Raw genomic sequence first — 24,565 nt, forward strand, 5'->3', positions numbered from 1 at the left:
AATAACGAAACGTAACCTGAATTTAGCAGCAAACCAGCGAGAGCACCGGCCGTAATCGTAATATAACAAGCGTCTTACGTGCCTTAATTAAGCGTCTATCGCGTGACCCAAGAGACGATATCTCATGGCGATCGTCGCACGATTTGTCGGACTATGGTAGAAACGTTCGAAAGAAAGAGAGAGACACTGCGAGACAAACCGAAGTGACTACGCGAGTCAAGCAACGCGCGCTCGTCTGGCAACTGCAAAAAGCAAATGTCAATGTTTCCACAAGGTTCCACTATTCATATCCGTATGTTATCGATAGCGTTAATACCGAAATCGTAGTGTCGTGTGCACGTAATTAGTGTCTTTTCCATTATTTCATCACGATCGACATCTCAATCGTTTCAATCGTACTGAATAACGCGACGATACATTCGGCTACTCAGTTACGAAAGAGACGTAGTCGCCTATTATTGACTATCGATCGAATCACTGCAAATAATTACATTATTTTTAGAAATTATCGGACTCGTATCCGCGTCAGTGGTATAAGTTTTATTACGACGCTCGCGAATACCAGATCGGCGCCCACACGTTTTGTGTTTGACTAACGCGGTCGATCACCTTATGTTTATCTCGCGGAGCTTCGTGCCAGTTCGGACTTGTCTGAGTCGCGCGAACGAATACCAGGCATAACGAATCGAGGGGCGACCGAACGCCGAATGTCGTCGGGTTTATTGTGCTACGTGATTAGTTCATTCTCGACGGTGGTTGGATTCACGCAGACGACGAAGCGAAGTAAGAGGCGAATCCGACGACGACTCACATACCCCATTCGGTTAACGTGCGAATCGATCGTTTTTCGTTGCGGTGAAATAGATTATGGCGTCTAAGGAGCATCGCGAACACCGAATCGATCGGCGACCGTTGGATTTCCCGCGTCGCTCGCTCGCCGGAGAGTGTTCGACACGGTAAAAAATTGTCGGAAACAGTCCACTGAAATTTTGTGTTACTTTGATATTGGGAATGCGTTGAAAAGTACACAGATACATTGTTAAATTAACACATTCGCCTTGATAACGTATGTTGACTTCGTTGACACATGTTCACTTTTCAGCACATATTTGTGCGCTTTTTAACACATTCCCCGTGTTAAAGTAACACAGAATTTCAGTGGACTGTTTACGACACATTTTTTATTGTTCATGAAGCACGAAGCACGGACAAACAGTTGCCGGTAGGACCGTGTGCAAAATAATGCGAGTGATCGTCGCGCGAGGATTGATTAGTACTTGGTATTTCGTTATATTTTTCGTCTCGGTCGCGTGTGTGTGTGTGTGCAAGTGTACGTGTGTCAGTGCCTGCGGAACGAATCAAGAATCGGGAGTGAGGAAGCAGCCAGGAGCGGTGGAGCGGCGACTAGGTTATGTTGCAGGAGCAACAAAAGTGACCGGAGGCAAAACATCGCGGCCGCCGGTGAGTCAATTCTTTTAGCCATACTCGCGAATGTAGGTTAGGTTACGGAGCTGCACGGAACGACGTATTTATTTGCGACGGTAAGTTCGCGATCATAACTGCACAATAAGAGTGTCGGATCGCTGCTTTTATCCGTTGACAATTTGTAAGATATTGTTGCGAGATAAAACGGATAATCGATTACGGGATCTCTCATTTTTTTTTTTCGACATACTCCCTGGTTTCCACAATAAAATAATGATATTTGGAAACATTATTTCGTTTCCATTAATAAATGTTCCGGGAATCTTTGTAATAATATAATGGATACGCGCACACCTAAATATTTTTAATTCAGAGGGAAATTACGACGCAATCATTCTCCACCGGCGGGCGCACTTTCCGAATGCGATAACATTGCGAGTCGGCGCGTTACAAAAAGTAAGAAAAATCTAAATGACGACGAGCGCGCGCGCGTTTGTTTAACATTTAAACGCGGGCGGATCCGCGATGCGTAGTAGCTTCAATAAAACACATCGAATGAAAAACGAGGATCGTAAACCGGCTCGCGCGCGCGGGGCCTTCCGATATTTTTTTTTTTTTTTTCGGCGGAATACAAGTTATTACGCGACGCTTGGCTCAGCCCCCGTTTGAAATCCCCGATGCTATTAAAATAGAAATGGGAAACCCGGCCCTCCCAATTCCAGCATAATATTGTGATTACGATATGCACAGACGCTTTATATATGTACGCGCGTACACGCACGCGGGAGCTACGGACAAGTGACCCTTGCCCGGTATACATCCAATATCAGAATCGGCCCTTCGCGCTCCCCATGCATTTATTCCCGGGTATAAGCGGCGCTGCGAGAACGCGTCATTATTTCTTTGACGTCTAATGTATATTTTAACGGCGACATTGTAACGCGTGTTTCATCCCACTGTCAATGGGCGCCTCTGACGAAATACACGTCGCGTAGTACGCGCTACGGTCCTCGGGGCGATACCTGAATTTTTAATCGCCGTCCGTTATGTTAGGTTACACAAGGCAAAATGTGCTGATAACACATGCGCGCATGTACACGCACGCACACACGCCGACGGTCGACGGGCGATTTTAAATAAATGAATTAAGTAGCCGAGGGCGCGTATCAATTCATAACGCGACGGTTTGCTCGCGCGACAAGCTCTGACGCATCTGTACAAAAATAGCGCGGTTGAACAATACCGCTATCGATTTACACCAAGTTTTATATTGGAGACGAAAATGTGTCTCGGACTGGCAGCTGCATATTCGCCGCTGCAAGAGGGTTGCTTGCTCGTGCCTGCCCGCCGCGTATTTATTCCCGCGCGCCGCTCTGTCGTTATTCCTCCAACGCCTAATGTATGTTTCAGCAACACGTATCCGTCTGCCCCGTCATTCTGTGTTTCGCGACGTGCATTTTCTGATTCTGCGGCTCGGCCGTGCTCTCTCTCTCTCTCTCTAACGGACGCAATAAGCATTTCCACGTAATGTTTGTTTCTTCTCGTTGTTATCTTGCTCGCGATCGCGTTCGATCGTCGATTTCGGCCGCGAGAACTTTTCGGACTCGCGCAAGTTATCCGTGTCGAGTCGAGTTTTAGTCAGAAAGAGAAATAAGTGCAAATAAGTGCATTTATTTCATAAATATTCAAAGATAACGGGCTTAATTGGAGAATTTGCTGTACGTATATGTACACGTGCATATACAAATGGAGAACAAAGAAATATAAACTGAAAAGAGTAAAAAGAAGTGTATGAATTCAGACGTAACTAAGAATGTGAAAAGAAGTTGACAATTTCAATTCACATTCTTTCGTTCAGTTCAATTTCAAAATATAAAAAAACAAAAATATATAGATGCAAAAGGAACTGAAGAGAAAGAGAGAGAGAGAGACGCAAAATATCCGCATCGACATGAATTTAATTTCGTTCGCACTTACGCGATACGCGCGGCCGCGTTATCCCTGTCTTCTCTCTCTTCGTTCGTCAAACGGCCCCGGGAATCCGCGGAATTTTCGAGGATCGCGAGCGCGAAAAGAAAAAAGGAATGAGGGGGCTGCCGCGCGGGTTTACTCGAAGTACATGGAATACAAAACAAAACTATCGCTTACGCGCGCAGCATCACCATAAATCCCAAGTGTATGGCTACGTAGGTCGTATTCGCGCGTGAGATAGTGCTCGGAGTGGAGAATGTATCAAAATCAGGCGCGAGGTTGCTTTATGGACGGGAACGCTCGTAAATACGCACTTCTGGTACTCCTGCTCGACTACGGAACGGCCGAGACTCCCGGAGAAACTGCCTGGATAGGTTAGGCGATAGAGAAAGGGCCACGAAATAGCTTCTACGGGATGCTAATAAAAGATAGAACCGGCTAGATAAACTCGCGCGGACGATATCGCCTCTCTCTCTTTCTCCCCCTTTCCCTCTTCCTTCCTCTCTTCTCGCTCTTGCCTATCCTCGCGGCTACATCGCCATTGTTTCGAACATCGTCGTCTTCTGACCGGTGTCGACGGTGAGAACAATTGATTACCGAAACGTGAGACAGCCAGAGGCCGACTCAGCGTCCAATTTTGGCTTCTTAGGTCCGGCTGTAGCAACCACAGTCGGCCCACGCGCGCTAACCGTGGTTAATTCTCAATTTCCTGTAATCCCTATTAATGAGCTTTCCTCGGTTTGTCCATAGTAAGACTACGAGTTGAAAGGAGAATCATCGCGCACCATCAGTTCGGGAATTGTTTAAAATGCGAACTGCCAATGCTTGAATTGTCGCGACCGCATCGTAACTTCCGTTTAAGCGAAACAATTCCATTATATCGCGACGAAAAAAAAAAAAAGGGGAAAAAGGGCATGTAACCTCGTAATTGCATCCTGACCGTATCTTGAAATGGTCAGCGGCATAAATCGCACTGCGGGAATCCATTGTGCGCACATTAATACAAATTTTTATTATTTTTTTATCTTGGAAAAAAATCTCTTCTATCGGAAAGTAATTACATACTGCATAATATATAAATGTATCTAAACCAGAGTCAGCGGGGTAACCCTTTCCGTGTGCTCCGATGAAAAATTTGCGCTCCGTGTGTGTTTAAAAATTAATATGAAATTTTTTATTGCTTTTTATCTCGGCAAAAAATCTCTTTTATTGCAATATAAAATAATTACGTATTTTATAAAAAAAATTTTTTTTATGGGGAAACGGGATACGTTACGATCCGGTCCAAAATTGAAAAAATTGATCGTATATTAAATATTGTCCGCTCGATTGGCGCGCACGGCGCGCGAGCGGGCGGTGCCGAGAGAATCCATGCCGATAAAATCCCTTCTAAATATCGATTGCGGAAGATAACGCCGGTGAAAATCAGGTACGCGACGGTATCTCCGGTTAGGAAGGAAAAACGTCTTGGCGTTCTCCGAGGCGTTAAATGAACACGCGCGGCTCTTAAACGATGACAGTTAATAGATGCTTACCTTCGACGAGCGTTTTGCACGCATCGCGTATGTAGTGCACGCGTTTGCACGCACGCTCTCCGCAAAAGCGGAGTAGATTGACATTTTCAATCGCTCACGAACCGTTATTAAAACGTCATGCACACGGACGAACAGCCGTCGCCTGACAGGAAAATTTGACTTACTGGATCTCGCTGTCCCCCGGATTGCCCGGTCTGCCTTGCACGACTGTATTTTGCTTCAATCAATTACAAAATGTTGGCGGCCGGCTTAACGACAAACGCACCGCGATGCGTGATAGCGAGACCCGATAAGTCGCGGTTGACAAGAGATGGCGGTGATTATCAGGTTCGCGCTGCGTTTCTCGCGCTTCTTGCGCTTCTTCCGCCGCGATAAATGCACGCTAACAACCCGTGAAGTACAGGGCTCGAATAGATATTGATCGTTTGCGCAAATTATTTTCATGCCGCTACACCTGGTACTTCGTCAGACGGTAATTATTTATCCCGTGCACGACGGTTCGCAGTCGTTCGCAAATTAAAAAAGGAAAAAAGGACGAGGGGGAAAAACGTAAAAATGCTCGTCGAGTTTGCCGAAATTATCCGACGTTTGTGTGAACCGTTAGTTAAACTTTCAAGCGTATAAAACGTCGTGATAATCGATACCCAAAAATATCTCATTTTAGCTCGCATAGATAATAAAGTTCGCTTTTGGCTTGCAGAGCACATTTAACGCTTTTTATATTTCGCGCGATAATTTTCATTGTATAATACGCCGACGTTTACCGCCGTTCGTTTATCCGCGATTAACGGACTTTTGATTCTCCTTGTAACGAATACGCGTCTCTCCGCAGCTCGTTCCGCGAAACGCCTCAATTAGCACATTACGTCAGAAGTCCGTCCGCATGTGTGCCACGATGTCGACGGTCAATGGAATTCCTTATTATAATACTCGAAGAACGAGTTGAAACTCCCATTCTCGGCGAGTGATCGAACATCTTCTACGCACCCGGGAGGACAATCGTCCGCAAGATGCGTTCGCATCGAGGGTACGCTAACGATTCCCTGAAACGTTTCCCCCGAGCGATTTCCCACCCGATTCAAAGCAGCCTGCGGAATTCCCTTACGAGCCGTAGAAACAGTTATACTCTCGGCAGCATGGACGGCAAGAACGGGTCGATATTCCGCGATCGAAATACTCCTCGCCGCGTGCAGACGCGAATCCGCGTTTATTTATCGCCCCGCAACGCAGCGTCGAAAAATTGACCTGATTCTGGAAACGTATAATTAAACAGCATATAAGAGATAATTAAATCATTTAATGAGCTACGCGTGTAAAATGCGACAACGATGTCACGTTTGTTCGTTGATTCGAAGTTTCTTTTTTTTTTTTTTATCGTGTACGGTGCGCATTAGTACTAGAGGACTAACGACAAATATGATGAAATTAAAATATACCTTTAGTCTCGCGCACTACTCGACGCACGTATAAGCGGCTATCTGTAATCAATAATTTTTTAATTTTCGTTTAATGCCAACACGCACGGTAAATTTCGTATCGGCATGTTACGCGTTCGGATTTCCTTCAATTTACAGGCCTGTTGCAGTTTTTTTTGCATAATTTCTCGGATGTGCTAAAAAAAAAACAATGAGAAAACTTGAACGCGTCGTGTCCGAGATAACGCTTCGCATGATCGCGCGGTGCGCGCGGTCGAGTAATTTGCATTTTCTTGGGACGTGGGTGTCCGTAAAAGGGAAAGAGAGGTGTTCAAGTTTCGGACACATAGCGTATGTGTCGTCGTCGGGAGTAGGAGGTGGAGGAGGATGGCAGGATGCAGGCAGGATGCAGGCAGGCGGCGTGAATGCAGGGAGCAAGGTGTTAGTCCGCACGGAATTTCCTACGCTTGATGCCGGATACGAGGCTTAATTGCACCGCCACACAATGTAAATATGCCGCGTCAGTTAACCGCCGTCTGTCCATGTATACGCACGTGTAGCACGCACGCACGCGCGCGCGAACGAAACCGGCCACTCTGTCATCTACGGTAATGCCAGTGTGTCATCGCTCAGCGGTGTGTTATCGTTCGTTTATGAATTCTTGCGAGTGCGTCTCGTTCCATTCGCGCGACGCTATCCATATACTCTTGCTGTTTAACTGATGATTTTTTACCTCCACGACTTCATCGATCGTCCCGAGCATCATTCGCCGTCCGTCGCGTGCGTCGTGTCGTTACATCTTGGCGTGCGCGTTACGTGTGGTGAAGCGGATCGTCCGAAGCGGAAATTCACAAAGCACGTAAACGAATATTATTGCCGGTCGTTCGCGCGAAGGGCGAAAATGATTATCGGATTTCGCCGGCGATCCGGTTAATTTTCAAGCCGCCGAACGAAATGGCGAAATGCCAGATTTGCGCGTGAAATTTCTTCTCAGCCAGCGCTCGTTATTATTTTAGTCGCGTATGTGTCCGTTACTTCTGAGTAGAGCCGGCGGAGACCGTACCACCAACGTATACCTCTTTTCCTTTCCGCGAGGCACCGATAGAGAAACGCAAACAGTATGCACGGTGACCTCGCCGTAGGAAGTTTCTAATCCCTGTGGCGGGCTAACGTTCAAATCTACCATGAGCTCGCCCAGCGGATAGTTACACCTCGGTCCGGAGATACAGGTAATGCCTGTTTACAGATATCGGGGCAAACATTAATACAGAGTAGTCTCGGCGCACACCGGAGGATTATATTATTCTTGGGCAGCCGAACGGTCACTAACTTCGCAATGAAATTCATCCTCCAGGCACGAAGATTGTTTCCATATTTGTTCTCTGTTATGTAACGAACGCTCTGCAACAACCATAAATGGATTCAGACGCGATAACGAAGCTAATTCACAAATTAATTCCATTGTTTATCTCTGACAATGTTGAATTTCGATTGAAATGTTACAAGTCCAAGAGGAAGCTTATCGCCCGTATCCGGTTTCGTTAATATCGGGCTCGAAGCTTTCGGATTTTCACTCTTTTGATTTTCTTTTTAGACCGAATTAGAGAATTGCATCGAAACGATACGATCCTGTAATTTAAAGGAAAGCTTGTCGTCACTTTGTACTAATTAAAAGGGGCGAACGTTTTATTGTTTTATTCTTCGAGTTTTCGCGTAACCCCTAAGGTCGAGCGACGTGGCGCGTTATACTTTTTGAAAATGACGAGAAATGCGAAGTACACGGTGGCCGGTTTCGGTGTCAACAAACCTATTTCTTATCATTCGTCTTCCGTCCCCACGGACGAGGTCCGTGTTCAGAGACGAAGGATCGACAGTGACAGTCCTGCCTCTGAAGAGCGACTGGGTGGTACCGACGCGACGCACACTCGTGCAGTATCATCCCTTTCAACCCTGTACTTAGGGTGACCATCTCATTTATATAGTAAAACAGAGTCGCGCAATGGTGAAGCAGGGACGGGAGTTGAGTTTGTTTGTCGAGCAAACGTTTGCCGACGACACCGCCGGACACTGGTGCCTAGCTCGCTCTGGTCCTTGGTACAAGTCTGTCCGGACCACTGGAAGTGGGTATAGGACGGTGGAAGGGGTGGGGATTTAATACCATCTCCCAGGATGAACAGTGGTGGTCAAATAACTTTGCCAAGTGATTCCCTGCGACGGTATTAATGTGTCTGGCCCCTTCGGATTTCTGCTCCATCGCGAAATGTCGATAATCTGCGGATGGTATCTTTCGTGGGCTATCAAACGAACTGAACGATTCATAAATCATTCTTGCCGCTGGGATCTCGCTCGTCCGCTCTGTTTGAACGATATTTTGTTGCGAGATATGAAATAAATCACATCGTTACTGATAGCGAGTCGCATCTATCGTTTTTTATTCTCTCATTTTTCAGAAAAGTAGCATTTTTCGTACATCCACAGTTCCGTTATTCGTTAAGAGCGTAGACTGTGGCGGAATATCGAGTCAATTGTTAGATTGAGTAGAATGTGACAAGGGCGTCGTTCTTTCCGGGACACGTGGGGCAAAGTTTAAACACGTATGACGGGCCGCGAAGATTCAAGATTCCATTCGTCTTACTCCAAGATCCAAACATCAAGGTCGTAAATCCATCAATAAATCCCTGCGCCCTCCTCGCGGTGACCACATTTGCTTAGGGATAAGAAGCAAAGACAAGCACACGGGGGCGGAGGTGTAAGTCTGTAGGGCAGTGAGGAATGGCTCGGTCTAGCGGGCCTTTAGCCCCGGCTTAGCATGTACTGGAAACACCATCCCCTATCCTTCGTGTCGGGGCCAAGTTATACCCGCAAACAGTCGTACATTAGTGCCTGCAGGAGTCCTGCAGGATTTATAAGGGGCGCCCGCGGGCGCACGGGAGGCTATGCGGCCGTCTCCCGATGGTTAAAACTGGAAGAGACGAAGCGTAGGCAGGGATATGAGAAAGCGAAGAGATCCGGGAGGAGGTCAGTCCAAGCGAGAGAGAGAGAGAGAGAGAGAAAGAGGGTTCCGAAATGAGACTCATTCTAGATAGCGAGGTGCCAAACGTCTGATTAATAACGAGCTCATCGGTCTCTTCGAGTCTCCCTTCCCCCGCGACATCATTTTATCTTCGCGCGATCCGATCGACCGACCGGCCCGGATATTTTTCACGAGGTCTCGCCGAAAATCCCGCTCGTCTTATCGACATCTCCGACGGAACGAGAACTCATCCTGACATTAGCGAGTCAAAGCCGTTTCGACTCTACGGCAACGAGTGTTTCCCGTTACCGCGCTTTAACGAGCAATTGGCACACGCCAGAAACGGACGAAACATCAGGGACGAGCTCGAACTCGCTTCTGGAGTCTCTAAGAGTTCCATTCGGTACGTGAGCACGTCGCCAGAGGGTTGGATCGGCCCCGCGAGCGAACCTGCGGAGGAGGGGCGCGATGAAGGGGTTCGGTCAGGGCCGGCCGGCGGAGAGAGGGAGAGAGAGAGAGAGAGAGAATGGGGCGGTGGGTGGTGTAGCCAGTGGTCAGCACACTTGGCCGACCCTACTTCGCTAACTAGTTTAATGATATATGTTGAGCTACAAGCGCCTTGATTAATCGTTAACTAATGTTGGACCTCGTAGTGCAGCACTACCAGCACCATCGCCAGGCAGCACTGAGGCACGCCGGGGTGGGTCGAGAGGGGGTGGTGGCGCGGAAGATAGGAAGGGCGAAGGTTTCCACCGCAGCAGTCCTTACCCTCGTCGAATCCACTGCTCGTGAACTCGAACATGGCCAAACAGAAATCTAATCTCACTCAACGTATAATTTGATTTATGATTCGCGGCTGCGCGGTAACGGTATGAGAAAAAAGATAGAAGTAGGCAGGAAAGCAGGCAAGCAGACAGGAAGGAAGGAAGGAAGGAAGGAAGGAAGGAAGGAACGGCCAGTTCCAAGGCGTCGATGCAATTTGTTGGAGTGTCCGTCGTCCTTGAGGAGAAGGGCGCGTGCGGGGTCCGTACGCAAATTTACGTCTCGCGAGAGACGTCCAAAACCCTCCTCAGCCTCCTCGAATTGAATTAACTCGGCGTCTTCCCCCAACCATATTCCTGAGCTCCACACGTGGAACATTGGTCATCCCTAATTCGCTTATGGCCCTCGATCAATTAAGTCGTCGGCCATTCGCGCAAATCCCAGTGACCCCCCCCCCCCTCTTCCCCTCTAGACGTCGTGTCGTATACTTGTTCCAAGATAAAGCTCGCTACGCATCACTAGGAAATACAACGCCTACAGATTCGCGTCATCTCGTATCATTGCGTCATCGTGTTCAATTCTCTGACCCAGCTGTTTTCTTCTTCTTCATGGATAATGCAAGAAGACTTATCTTTCCTTGAATCTTATCTTAAATTTTAAACACGTTTGAAATATACCGTCGTTAAGTGGAACATCTGTCATATAATTGTAGTTAGATCAATGTGAACAAAAAATTCTCTACCATTTTGCAATCAACCACGAAAAATTTTGAATCATCAATTACTAAAAATGGCCATATATAGAGACTTTTTTAAATTGGTCATACAAGAAGAATGCAATCCATATGGAGTACGTTTTGAGAAAAATGAAGATGAAAATTTTTGATATTTGATGTAAAAAGTATAAATAGCACTGAAATTCTTCACAATTGTTTAAGAAGCCAAGTATGACCCATTTCCTCCTCTTTAAGGATATTAACAAAAAAGAAATTATATTATTATCTTCGACCTTAAAAAATAGGTTTTTGAATTAATTTTAGACGCCCATAAGGTTCGGACCCCTATGTAGAAAGATGTGTAAACTGCTCGTTAGTAAGAAAATCTAAAAAATAATAATTTTATGCATTAAGTTCTTCTTGCATAACTATGGTCAATTAACAACTCAAAAATGTGTGTCGCTAAGTACAACAGCCGCCGTATAATTGTAGATTAGATTCTGAAAAGAAATGTCCTTTACCATTTTACAAATAACCGTACAAATTTTTGTGTTATTAATTAAAGAGCTTTCTATACATGGCCAATTAAATTAATTAATAACTCAAAATTTTGCGTGGTTGTTTACAAAATAATAGAGAATCTTTTTTGCTCACATTGACTTAAACTACAATTATATGACGGATGTCCCACTTAGCGACAGATACTCTGCATAATATCAAGAATCTGGTTTAATGATAATTTGATTAAAAATTACATAATACGTGGAGTTAAGTTAAAGTTCGCGAGTCTATATTTATAAAAAAGCGGATTCTTTCGAATTTGCAATTCCAATCACGGTCGCCTAGAAGCGGGCGACAAAAGACCAATACGAGGGGTGACATTCGATCGAGCCACGATCGCCGATCATAATGCGAGCGCGCATATCGGACACATGCGGTTAACGTATCGCGTGGTGTTACGTGGATGTTTCGCGTGGCAAGAGGTGCAACGGAGGGGGTGGCTCAGGGATGCAAGACACCGTGAAATTACCAGCAGAGTCTCCCATCCCCGGAGGGATGGGTGGGCGGCGGAACGGACTCTGTCCACTCCGCGCCCTAGGAACCGCCGTCCAGGCGGGTATTTGTCTTGTCTCCTTGTTTATGAGATCCAACATTGTTATTTGGCACCGCACCGGGGAGTTCTCGGTGCGGCCGGTAGTTTCCGGCGAGTTTCCTACTTTAAAAGGCCGCGTCCCGGTACGCGATTACGCTCTGACTTATCCGCGGTTCTTCCCGCCCTGCGATCGCCTTTAATCAAGCTCCGCCTGGACACTCGCGAGATACGGTTAAACTTCGTCCCGACGCGGCGATGGCGAATGTAAAGTTCTTGACGGCGTTTCCGCTGTCAGTCTCATGTAGAATTAAGTTTTTCGCGACGGAGTCGTTTATATCCACGATCGGAGTGAAATCCCACTGTCGACGGTCGCCAGAAATTTCATGTACCAAACTGAACCCGCCGCGTACCGATTCATCAAAATAGATGGTACACAAGACTCCATTAATGTAGTTCAATGCACTGAGAGAAATTATAGTTATTTTCAATCTCAGCTATATCTCTTTTATTTGGTTAGTTTTATCTACAAAAATAATAGTGGTGACAAGATAAAGATGCGTGTAAGATTATTATCTCACTGTAGTGACATTTATTAGAAAAGTGAATCTTTCGACTATAATTCTTTCACTATAACGATTATAATTACAAATAGCAAATATTTCCTCTCAGTGCAAGCGTAGTGACATCGAAAATGTTCAATCAGACGCATTACGTCCGAATATTCGTGCATCACGACTGTTGATTGTTCGGTAAATCGACAACGAAGCAGTCGATCATGAGTCTTTTCCTCCGGTGTGGCTTCGCGGAGAGTGAAAATTTCCCACTTTGAAAGCATCCGTGAGAATATTCACTTTTCACGAGTTCGCACTGCAGAAAAAAGATTCATGATTGCTCCCCAACAATCGCTCTCCACAGATATTCAGAAATGGTGCGCCCGATTGAAAATTTTTCATGTCATTATACCTGGAGAATGTGATTGCATAATCAACGGAATTTTCCAAATTCTCGCACAACATGAGAACAATGATCTCGCATTATCGCGCTGGAGGTGTCTTCTTGGTCGCCCGCTTAATCGGAACAATGCATTAGCATATTACGCGCGGGTTATAATAAGACGAGCGATCCCATTCGGTGTGCGTAAAGCGCTCTTAATAATGACTGCGGCGCCGCGGAATCTCTACGGAGCATTATCGTTAGGCCAGACCGCATTTTCAATTAAATATATCCGGCGCAATCGCGCGCGGCACCTTATCGTGGGCGTAATACATTCTCGATCGCGCGCGCGCGGCGAACATCGAACTGGTTCGGACAATGGCGCCATATACGACTAAGCGAATTGCAATCACGTTTCCGTGGTGCTTAGCGTTGCTCGTCGCGAGATACTGTTTTAAATCAGCCGAGATAATGTTATCCGCCTCGTTCTGGCCGGATTATTTCGATTTAAGGCTAGGCTTCTCCTTCGTCGACCCCGTCGCTTCCGCCGAGTGTAAAACGAAAACCGCGAGCCGCAAGTACCGATACCTGCGGATAATGACGATAACGTCGCCGGCCGAGTTGTATCGAGGGCGGCGTGCGCGCCGATGCGCGCTGATGAGTCGAAAGCGATTAAAATGAAACGCCGGGAAAAGGAAAGAATGACAACGCTGAAAAATAACGATCCTATCGCGCGGAACGAGTTACCGCGCGCCGTACCATTGAGTAGGATCACGTGAGATTTTCTCACGATACCGGAGCGACGGTCGGACGCGGCCTGCTCGCGTCAGAGGATCGGACTTTTAATCAATGTTTTCTAGATGAATTCTTAGAATCTCGTTAAGAGGAGACGATCCGCAGTTAAATTAGTATCGGCTGAGATCGCGGACGTAACGTAACTTAACGCAACGTACGTAAGTACGTACGTTTGCAGCGACGATGATTAGGTGCGCGCGAGTTGCGCTGCACACGCGACTCACGTAACGCCCGTTAAATGACCACGAAGAAACGCGTTTCCTCCTTCAACGCAGGATGAGCGCTCGACGATAGTTTCGTTTGATCGCCTGACGGCGACGGCGTATCCGCGAGCGAATTAAATCCGTTTAAACCGCATTATTCCTTTAGAAGCGTACGCGATAAATGCGTTTGTTACAAAAACTCGTCAGCGGCTATGTCGCGACGGGAGCAAGGGTGGGACGACGCGAGGAAGGGAAGTACAGAAAGAAGGGAATGGGGGGAGGGGGGAAGAGAGAGAGAGAAAGAACGCGCGCGCACGCTGCGTCGGAATCGCATCAGAGTGGAGATTGAACGAATGACACCGTGAGCAAATTTCCGCGATCGGTGGAACGGCGAAAGCGAGCGTCACCCTCAAAGAGCGTCCGGCAATTAATTTTACAAGGGCGCAAAAGGAAGCAAAAAGTAAACAGCTCGGCGCGCATCCCGGGTCCATCGTCGCGACGATGGGTTTTATATCTCCGCTAGTTGTCAGGCCAACGAGTTCTGCCTCGTTGGCCACCGCGTATAATGTCCACCGTCAATATAAGCTGTCGGATGCTTTTTCCTAAATTGACAGATTTTCAATTTAATCAAGTTCCAATCTAATGGAAAAATGCCCGATCTATCGGTCGCGCGAGTAGGTGCTCGCCGAAGTGTGGGTGCGTACGTATGTGTGCGTGCATGTATGCGCGTGTGTGTGTGTGTCGACGGGGGTGGCGTACACACATTGGTAGAACGTATGGCCGGCACGCGGAGGGGCCAGATTGAAATAATACTTTTATGTTTAATCGCAATCGAGGAGTCTACCCGGCGACGACGCGGAACCACCCGCCGATCTCCGAGATTAATCTATTGATAAACATTCCATCACTCCGCGAAATACCAAGCGAGAGAAATAGACGAGCCATCGCGCGAACGATAGAATATCTCGGCGTTTTACTCTTTTTACTTCTTTCACCTTTTTTCATTCCCCTCTGTGCCTCCCGTTCCCACGTTCGTCGTTCTGACCGCATTGCTTTACGGACGGTCGCTCGTCAAACGTTCGTTTTTTATTAGCTAAATCTTTTGCGACTGCCAAGTATTATCATGCGTCATAAAACCGTGGATTTTCCAATGGACGCGCAATCCCTCATTTTCCTCCCTATGCCTTCTGGATCTCGCTCGGATTGACCGCGAGGTGCGATTCGTTTACATTGGTCTGGTGTTACATTATTAAAAGTATTTTCTCTCAAATTAGGGGGGGGGGGTCGATCAATTCTCGTTATATGACGGTGCCCGCTGCGTTGCCATCGTCATCCTCGTCGTCGTCGTCGTCGGCTTATTACAAGTCCGAGAACGTTGTTACATCGAGTATAAATCGTAATGCGACGCGATAAGCGGATTCTTTACGGTCGATCAAAGTGCAGGCATCTCGCGCGTCAAAAGCCGAGTGCCGCGGCGCGACTACGACGACGATTTCTCTCGCCGTTGGATTCTAATCGGCGAGAACTGCTGCGGGTGCCGTGCGGGCGCAACAATAATCATAATAATTGTGAAATTTGATCGAAATGCAATCGAGTCGGTGAAATGAGCCACCGAGGTAATGAGATCCGATCCATCGGCGGGGACGGGGCGTTCGCGGCTCTCCTGAATCGTTTGCCTTCAATCACTTTCTTGACAGATGCATTTACGGCCGGGACTGGTGGCCATCAAGCTGGAATGCGCTTTAAGGCTGGTTATACGGCGTATCGATCCATCGGGACGGTCAACGTGCCGGATTCAGCTACGAGAAATTTGCGTCTTCGGGTTCGAGAGGGTCTCTGGATAGGGTCGCTGCTTCTGTGGCAAAGCTGGAGATGGTTTGGCGGCTTCTCTCGTGTGACCGGCGAAATCTTCGGGGCCACGAGTGGAGGAGTATTCGTGACGGCGCATCCGTTGGGCGTTTAACGATTTCCGACCCGCAAATGTGTCCGTGAGATGCGCGGATATTTGCATATAGATGCACATTACTGCGGTTCTCGCGGATGTAAAGGGTGCCTGATCCGTTAGCACTTCTCCGAATCGTCGCGTAATGTTCGTATTTTTATACAGATCCGCCGTGAAATCGAGGGGAGGGGCGGTAAGTAAAGAGCGAACCGTCGCACATTTTCTTCGCTAGTAATTAGAACGTGTCGCATATATCTATATCTCAACTATCTTCGACATCTTTGCACTTCTTTCAGTGGATCTCTTGGATCCCTACAGCCTATTTTGACTCATAATTGAAAACTTACGACATTATCGCGGTCAACATAGGAACTGTATTATTAGAACTGTACCTACTTTGTTATCTTAGTTGCAACTGTCGTCATAGAATGAATGGTTTAACGTTAGGGCCAAGTCGGGCGCGCGCGAGATTGATTCCCACCTCGAACTCGTCCGAGGAAACTGACAGCTTTTCGACATTACGCTCGGCGAATTACGCGGGCGCATCGGGACGATGATCGATCGCTTCGTCGTTGTCGTCGCAGGTGGAGGATTGCTACTTCTCTCGTCGGCGCGCGTCTCGCGGAAACGCGCGGACGGGCATTATTATCCGCGTCCCGCTACGTACACCGGATCTTCTCTTTTTGCGCCGGCCGGGCGGGATAAAACGTTCTGGTTCTTTTACGCGTAAATTGCACGCTCCCTTCTCAGACGCGCGCGTCGAGCATTAAGTCCGTGCGTGAAGTCCGGCGTGGATCCCGGTGTTTGCCGAGGGGATAATAGTGTAATGGATGGACAGGGACAACGAGCCTGCCGACTGGCGAGACTGCCGTTTTCGAGAGTCTAGTGTCCGGCTGTCGTCGCGTCTAGTTCACGCGGTTCTTCTCCTTTGTCGTTTAATTGCCGTCTTCATTGTCGAATTCTTCGTAGCGTTCTAATTGCCGGGGCGGGGAACAATACGCGGTCGCGTTCTCCCGCAAATTAAAGTTCGTGTGGCGATGGATCAACGTGACTGCGATTAATTGCATCATTATCAATAGACTGGTTTTCGCGTGACACCAGAAATTCTCAACTCGCGACGCGCTCGCTCGTGCCGTCCGCTCGGTCGAGACCCGTGAAGTCCTGCGACATGCTGGATTCGCAATATGGAAAACTCAGTGTTCTTGAAATTAATAAGAGGCGATTTCGCGGGGAACGTATCGGCGAGATAAGTGAGAGTTAATTGTCCCAAAAGGAAAGTAGACACGTTTGACGGCTAGTAATCCCCGGGCGCTTGTTTGCTGAAGTTTCCCTACTGGCTAGTCCGATGTGCAAGCATCGACAAAACTGGTCCCCGTTCATCGAAGCTAGTACGTAAGCTACGTGCAAATATTTTCCGCTTTACGATCGCGGCTTGAGAAAGAGAGGGGAGAGAGGGGCGGGGAGAGAGAGAGAGAGAGAAAAGTCAGGATTCACCTCGTAATACTTTACCGCCTCGTTCTAACGACTTTCAACTACCGTGCCGCCGCCGCCGCTGCTTACAACTAATTTCGCTACACGAAAAATAATTAACGACGGGCTTATCGGTTTCATTAATAAGTTTTTGCTCACCTCCGTCCGCAATCTCGCCGATCGAAGAGGTCCCTCGTAATCTCCGTATCGCGAATCTTGTTATCGCGTTTCTTCGCGGCGCGCTCGCTCGCTCGCGCGGCAAGTTGCGCGTTACAAATATCGATAAATTCACGTAACGTTAGGAGCGGCGTAATCATAATGGACGGCGCAATCAAAGTGGGTCTGTTTGCGACTAATGTATAGACGAGTGATCGCTCCGTGCGCGCTGAAAATTGCTAATCGAACCGAGTCGAATGCGAGGGGCGAGCCGACGAGGTACGCCGGTGGTTAACTTTATTCCATTGACGGAACGCGGAAGTTGCCTTTCGTTGTTGCAATGCTTAAGCAAATGTCGTATGTGCAAAGAGGAGCGCGTACCGTTGCGCGGACCGTTAGAAACTTTGCCATTCTACCGCGTCGATTTTCCCACGGCTTTCGCCGTAACGGGTGCAACCTCACCGCCAATTTCTAGTAACAAGGAGAATGAGACGTTACGTCTTGCGTTATATGAATACGCGAACGTTGCGCAATCGCGTCTCGCGATATCGCTCGCCCCCTCCCTCCCCCTCCCCCCCCGGTTTCTCGATCGTTGCTCGATTGGCGCCGAAAATCGGCGCGCGTTACGAAACCGCGCCCCTCTCTTTATCTCTCTTCCTCTATCTTCCTTTCTCTCTCTCTCTCTCTCTCTTTCTCTCTCCGAAAGTTTCGCCGTCGTAGATCGCGTAGAGGAAGACGCAATTACGCAATCCGAACGAGCCGAGAGAGAGAGAGAGAGAGAGAAATGGCGTGGCGTCGACCGCTTTATCCCTTCATGGAGATGTCGACGATCGACGCGCTTTGTTTTGTACGTTAATCGTATACAGGTCAGAGGGACCATTGGCCGATTTAGGTTGAGATGCGGCGTGGCGTAGCTACTTAACCGCACAATTGGTTGTCATTGACACACAAAACCGTCCGGTAACAAGTATGACGATCGCGCCAGCCGTCGTCGGCGCACTTTATTGCTTCATCCAAACGAGCAAGTAGAGCGGCCGCTTGAGATCGCTAACTGGCATAAGTAGCCCATCGGCATCTTGCGAAGTAATTAACCGCGCTCAAGCTGAAATATAATATCACGCCCAAGCTGCTTCGCGCATCCTCCGCGTGTTCGCTCGCGCGTTCTCTCGCGGGAGACGTTGGAGTCTCGCCGACGGGCGATTTCCGCCTTTGGCGTCGTCAGGACAAAACTTCTCGGAAACGAACAACCGAAAGCAGTTAGCCGATTTCCGATATCACTAATGTGTATAAGAGAAAAAGAGAGAGAAAGAGAGAAATTGGGAGGGAGCGGGAAAGGAAGGGAAAAGGGTGGGGGAGAGAGAGAGAGAGAGAGAGAGAGATTTGTGCGCTTACCTCGCTCTTGAGATTCAATGGCACATCGCAGGGGGCGTCCAGCTCTGCCTCCGCTTTCACCTGATGAGACAGCATACTGTGGCTGTGCCGGGGCGGTACGGCGGTCGCCAGCATGTTGGAATGCTGTAGATGCTGAAGACGAGGCTGGAGATGGGGCTGGTGGTGATAAGGCGGCGACAATTGGGTGTTCAGAGTGCGAAGATCAGCTGGCGGGGAAGCGGGCGCAGCGGTACTGCTCTGTTCCTCCTCGGCCGAACCCTCCGCCATGTCAGCCTTGCATCCCGGGGACTCGTAATCTGCAAATCGACCAAAACTCTCAGAGGACCGTTCTAATAGCGGCCGCCGCGCAGCCTCCGGCACGACGCAATCCCATTATGGCGCGAATATTATTCGCGGCGTTTCGATCGTCAATAATGCGAAACGATTGCTACACGCTAACGACAACACCGCGACCCCGTATTTTCGGATTGACGTCATCTTATAAATACGAATCGCGTCGGACACCAGCGGAAACATGCGCGCGCGCGCGCGCGAATTTTAGCTTGATAAACGCCGGGCAATAGTCGTCGAATGATAATCCGTGTTTTGCGCGAGGCTAAATCGAAGATAACGAGACGATTCCTCCTTCGGTAGTTCTCTTTTCAAGTAAAAGTTTTCATTAAAAGAAAAAAATCGAATGGATGAATGAATAGAATAGGAGGAAGAAAAGAGGACTTTGTTGAGCGACCTCCCTCCCCCCCCCCCTTTCGGGCCTCCTTACATATAATATATAAACACGTTATTAATTAAACCGGTGTGTGGCGGGACGCCCGGTACCGCGCCAGCCGTATCGAACGGCAGCGCGTGCAGCTGTTAAGAATGCAGACACTGGAAATTAGAAGGAGAGCCCGTTCATCTTCCGACTTCAAAGCAAAAACATTTGGTCGGCGCATCGCGTCGGGTTATAGAGGAGGCGCGATGCGACGCGGGAGAGAGAAAGAGAGACGCCAAGGACGAGAGGAGAGGAGACGGCGTTCGAGAATAAAATCGCTGGCTAACACGCTCCTCCGCAGGCATCCCGCGTTTATCCGCCTAATTATTTTTATCTAAGCGTTCAGTTAGTAAGAATTCAAGGGCAATGAAATCGCTGCCGTCTGGACACGCCGAGTCGTTCTCTGTTCGCATCTTCTCCCTCCAGCGCCGCCGCCGACGTCGTCGTCGCCACCGCAGCCGCCCGCTTCGTCGCGCCGCGGCCGCCGTCGTATACTTGCTGAACGCAACTAATAACATCTGCTTCTATTTTTGCGCTGGCCCGAGTCCAGCGCTTTACTTTTTAAAAGCCGCGCGCGCCTATGACGAACGGCTGGATGGATCATCGAGCGGAAGCCCGGGCGTGGGGGGAGGGCCGGCAGTGAAACGAGCCGGTTATTCTGGACAAATTATTGTCAAAGGGCGAGAAAACACCTTTCTGCCTGCGAGCTACTTTGTTCCTCATAAAAGGCGTTTTATAATGGCCATCGTAAAAATATTTGATGCCACGGTTTAAAACGGCGGCGGTGTTTATAATAAAAGCGCCAGGTCGTTGGGTACCAAATAGACCGCTCGCAAGTGCAAACCCCGGTGTTAATGTCGGCCGTCTCTTGTGAAATACGGGTGTCCTGATACGCGCGTCCGTCACGACATGATAACTCGGATTCGGCGAGGGTGTCGCGCGAGGCGCAGCTCTCTCTCTCTCTCTCTCTCCCCGCGAGACGTCGCCGCGCGAGGATCGGCTCGATCATTCTCGCGCGTCTTTTTCCGGCGAATACGCACACACCGCCGCCTGATCGTGATGGCTGTGAACTCACGGTGATTTATGCCGTGCCCCTGGGGCCAAGAAGTGAAAAAAATGAGCGAGATTTATCTTTGGGTACGAAAACGACATTGTCCACCTGTTCACGCATCATTTTGCCGTTACGTTTTCCGCTCTTGAGGTCTTCCTCTCGTTGCTTGAAATATCTAAGAATTTGATACAACGGCGACTGGTAAATTCTTCTTTTTCCTGTTACCGCAAAAAAATCTCTTCTAAACTCTTTTCTGTCGTGTCGTAATAACGGGACAGATCATTGTCGAAGGACGACGGATTATTATTATCCTACTCTAACGAGCGCCGTGTTTGTCTGAAATCAATTAAAACGGCGAAATAAACTGACGTAACGATGCAATGACCGCGAGCAGTCGAAGAGATCGCAATGATCATCGCTGCGAGGCATTAATTTACGCATTGCACAATGAAGAGGAGCTTTGCTAATTAAGCTGATTAACAAGCATTATTCGATCTTTGTGTGTCACGGGAGCGAATGGCGATAAACGGATCCAAGGTGAATTCTCGTCCGTCTCAAAAAGCCAAATTATCGTACGGTAATTCGATCCATGGGCATCATACATCGCGGAGCGAAACGTGCTGTGCGCGAGAACGTGGCCGAGATTGCCGATCCCGGCGCGACGGTTCCTTCGCAAAAATCTCTCCGGGCTGTTCAATCCCCCGAACGTCTTTTCCGCCCTCGGAGCGGACTGTGTGCATGCCGTCTTTTTTTCCGTTTGCAGTCATTAATTTCCGTCGGAATCATATTAATCGCTCTAGGGCTGCGCCCGTGAAATTACTAGACGCTTTAACCACCGGCTGTCCAAACCGAATTCGTCCGCAGCGATTATTATATCGCGTCCTGAGGTCTAATGCCGGGTATTCCGAAAGCTAGCCAATTAGTATCGTCGATTTGGATGCTTTAATGAGAGTGCGGTTTCATTAGCGTATCGCATCGCCCTCACGGGTTCGTGAAATAGAAGAGGAATTCTTAACTGGACGAAGATATCGCGAGTGATTATAGCGCGATCGTTCAAACGTCACCACAGCCGGCCGTGTCTGAAAATTGGTACCTTCGTCGTGCGACCTCGAAAAAAATGCGCTCTTCACGATCGAGATCATATAAGTCTTTCGCGAAAGGGAAGAGACTACCCGGAGGGGGGGCTCTTCTTCTGCTCGGTATTCGATGCGATATCAAAATATTTCAACATTTCTGTATCTGTATTTCTACGTTCCCAACCGATCTCTTTTCGATTTCCTCGATTGACCTCTCTCTCTCTCTCTCTCTCTCTTGTTACATGTACATTGTTCTGTTTTCCGTTTTATACAAGGGAACAAGTATTTTACCGTGTTGAGGTCTGCGAACGCTCGTCAATGCTTCGACGTAATTATTTATTTGTGCCTAAACACAGAACTAATTGCTTTTATAATTCTTTTTTAGTTAGATGGTAATTACGAATTGTAATTCGTTGCCCTCGGCTCTTCAAAAGTTATCGCTAGTATCGTTTAAATCAGCAAGCTATAGTCATTAACTTAAATTACAAAGCGCTAGTTCTTCATCAATAACATGCTCATCTCACTCAGCGTTAGTTCATTATCATCATTGTCGTTTTGTGATATATCACTGTATATCATCAACTTTTACTTCATAACCATGTATTTTTCTTTTATTGATTCTTTCTGTCTGTTCTTCCAAATCGTACGTTTCTATTTTCCTCGTTTATTACGACTTTCTGTATTCGTGTCATGTATTATCATACATTAATCTGAAATGTTGCTCTTACAGAATGAATCCTAGAACATAAAATTGATTCCATCTTATTCTCTCTCTCGGTACACGATCGAGGTGTGTCCTTCAGGACGCGACGGAATAAATCTCGTCGTCGCCGCCTCCTCTTTCACCGGCCGCCATTGCGGCGTCCTGCAACTTCTTCGATGATAATCGCCTGCTTGCTGGGATAAACGGTGAAAGTCCGCGCGATAGGATTAATACGCCGGAGCGATTGATATGAGAATCACTCGAGGATCTCCGGAGGCAATTAAAACACGCGAGTTACGCGCGACGCTGTCGTCCGGCGAGGCGCGATGCGACGTATTCGCATATATACCTACCGCGTGAGCCGAAGATCTTCCCCAGGAGTGGAGAAGTCCATCCACCCTCCGGGTGTACCTCCGGGCGACACCCGCCGTTTCCTGATTTTGTCGTGTTCCCTTACATTTCTCCCTTTTTCTCACGCCAGTCAACCCGCGTCTTTCTTCCGCGTCGTCCTCTTAGCCCGCGGCGCGATTTCGCATTATAGTTCCACAGCCGTCTTCACCGACGACGACGACGACGACATGGAGGCAGCGGCAGCGTGCAATTAAGGGGTTGATTGATGTTAATTCAAAGGGTAATTAAGAATGTTGCGCATAAAAATCCGGTAATTTATGGTCATTGAGGATAATTATATGTTGACCAGCTTGTAATTGCAAGCACTCCGTGGCCTATACCGCGCCGTATACGCGTCCAAGAATTGCGGGTAGCTACCTAGTGCGCCGACACTAGTGTTGGTGGTGGGTCGTTTGTGCGTGTATGCGCGCATTCACGAGCGGGCTCCTCGGAGCGTGTGCGGGCGGGGATATACGGTCTCAGATCGCGGCTTATTATAGGGGCCAGTAGATAAGGTGGGTTTAGAAACAACCGGGCGCCTCTGGCCAGCAGCTAGTTTCTACGTAACGCCGACATTCTCCTCTCTTGGTACAACGCCGCTCGGGGCTATGGAGGTGTGTATAAACCACCTAGGCGCTGGAGCTCCAAGGCGATTGCGATTTACGAGGCCGATTCTCCCGACCGTCAAGACGGCGGTTTTAGAATTCTAGGCCCGGTCCATTTCGCTCGGTGTGGCGCGACGCGCAGATCAGCGGCGCTGCGTGTTTGGGGTGCCCCGTGCGGTGCTCAAGTCGTGGGCTATAAATAAACGGCCGCGGATAATCGCCATATGGCCGCGCTTGCAGCCGAACCACTGACCGTTTCTTCGTAGCCGCATGACGACGCTCGCACTCGATTTCCTGGTACGAATTCCCGAAGCGACGATGACGACGATGACGCGGGGGTGATCGAAGTGTACAATTCGTTTCCGCTGAGCTGTAATTCCGATCGAAATAACGAACGGACTTATTGAAAATACGGGCAGGGAGGGGATCCCGACGATTCGGTGCAGCCGGGAGGGCGAACAACAACAAGGTGAATATAAGCCGTGTGGCGTGGTTAACCCTCCTACTTAAAACACACAGCCGATAAAACGATCCCAGCGGGAGCAGTTGGCAACCGCCCATCGCGATATTGTCCTTGCTTCTTTTTTATGATTATTTTTGTTTTCTTCACGATCTCCCGTAATCGACCTAATGGCAACGCATAATTGCGGCTTTATGGCGTCTAACCGAGCATTACCGGTAAAGAGAAGTAGGAAAGAAACTCGGGCGCGTCGCGGACGTGCTCGTGTACGGTCGATCCGGATTACCCGATGCCGGTGCCCCGCCGCCGGTTTGCTACGATCGAGCGGTAAATGCAAAATAATAAGCGCGCGATAGATTAAACCGCTTCTCATGCCACCCTTCTATATACCGGGGCCTCGTCTCGCCGGCACGAGCGGGCATAATTAAGGCGAGCGCACAAAGAATCCACCGCCGCATCCGTGTTGGTTAATTCGCATCGACCTTTAACTCGCGTACATACATAGGCATATCGGCTAAGGTAATGGCCGTTTCGTGCGATACCATTCTGTCAGAAATCCGAGGGGCTTTGTCCCGAGTCACGAAACGCAAGGATTAAACTGAACAGCGCGTCGTTAATGCGACTGTGCGAACGCCGAGGCGTCGAGACCGCCGCCGCTGCTCCGGCTTTCCGTGTGTGTGTGTGCGTGCGTAAGAGCGTGCGCGTAACG

General features: G+C 48.5%; 1 protein-coding gene across 5 annotated transcripts in view; it reads right to left on the reverse strand.

Annotated features, from left to right (window-relative positions):
• LOC106744256 (POU domain, class 6, transcription factor 1) overlaps positions 1-24,565 on the reverse strand; it is a 135,535-nt gene that overhangs the window by 104,803 nt on the left and 6,167 nt on the right. For all 5 annotated transcript variants that reach the window (XM_014618874.1, XM_014618872.1, XM_014618875.1 and 2 more), the window contains exon 2: positions 18,821-19,116. In XM_014618874.1, the coding sequence (XP_014474360.1) occupies positions 18,821-19,087 (267 nt within the window). In that variant the 5' untranslated portion in view covers positions 19,088-19,116. The remainder of the gene's footprint in view (positions 1-18,820; positions 19,117-24,565) is intronic.

This window comes from Dinoponera quadriceps, unplaced genomic scaffold, assembly GCF_001313825.1.
Source record: "Dinoponera quadriceps isolate SergipeBrazil2010 unplaced genomic scaffold, ASM131382v1 scaffold707, whole genome shotgun sequence".
Lineage (NCBI taxonomy): Eukaryota > Metazoa > Arthropoda > Insecta > Hymenoptera > Formicidae > Dinoponera > Dinoponera quadriceps.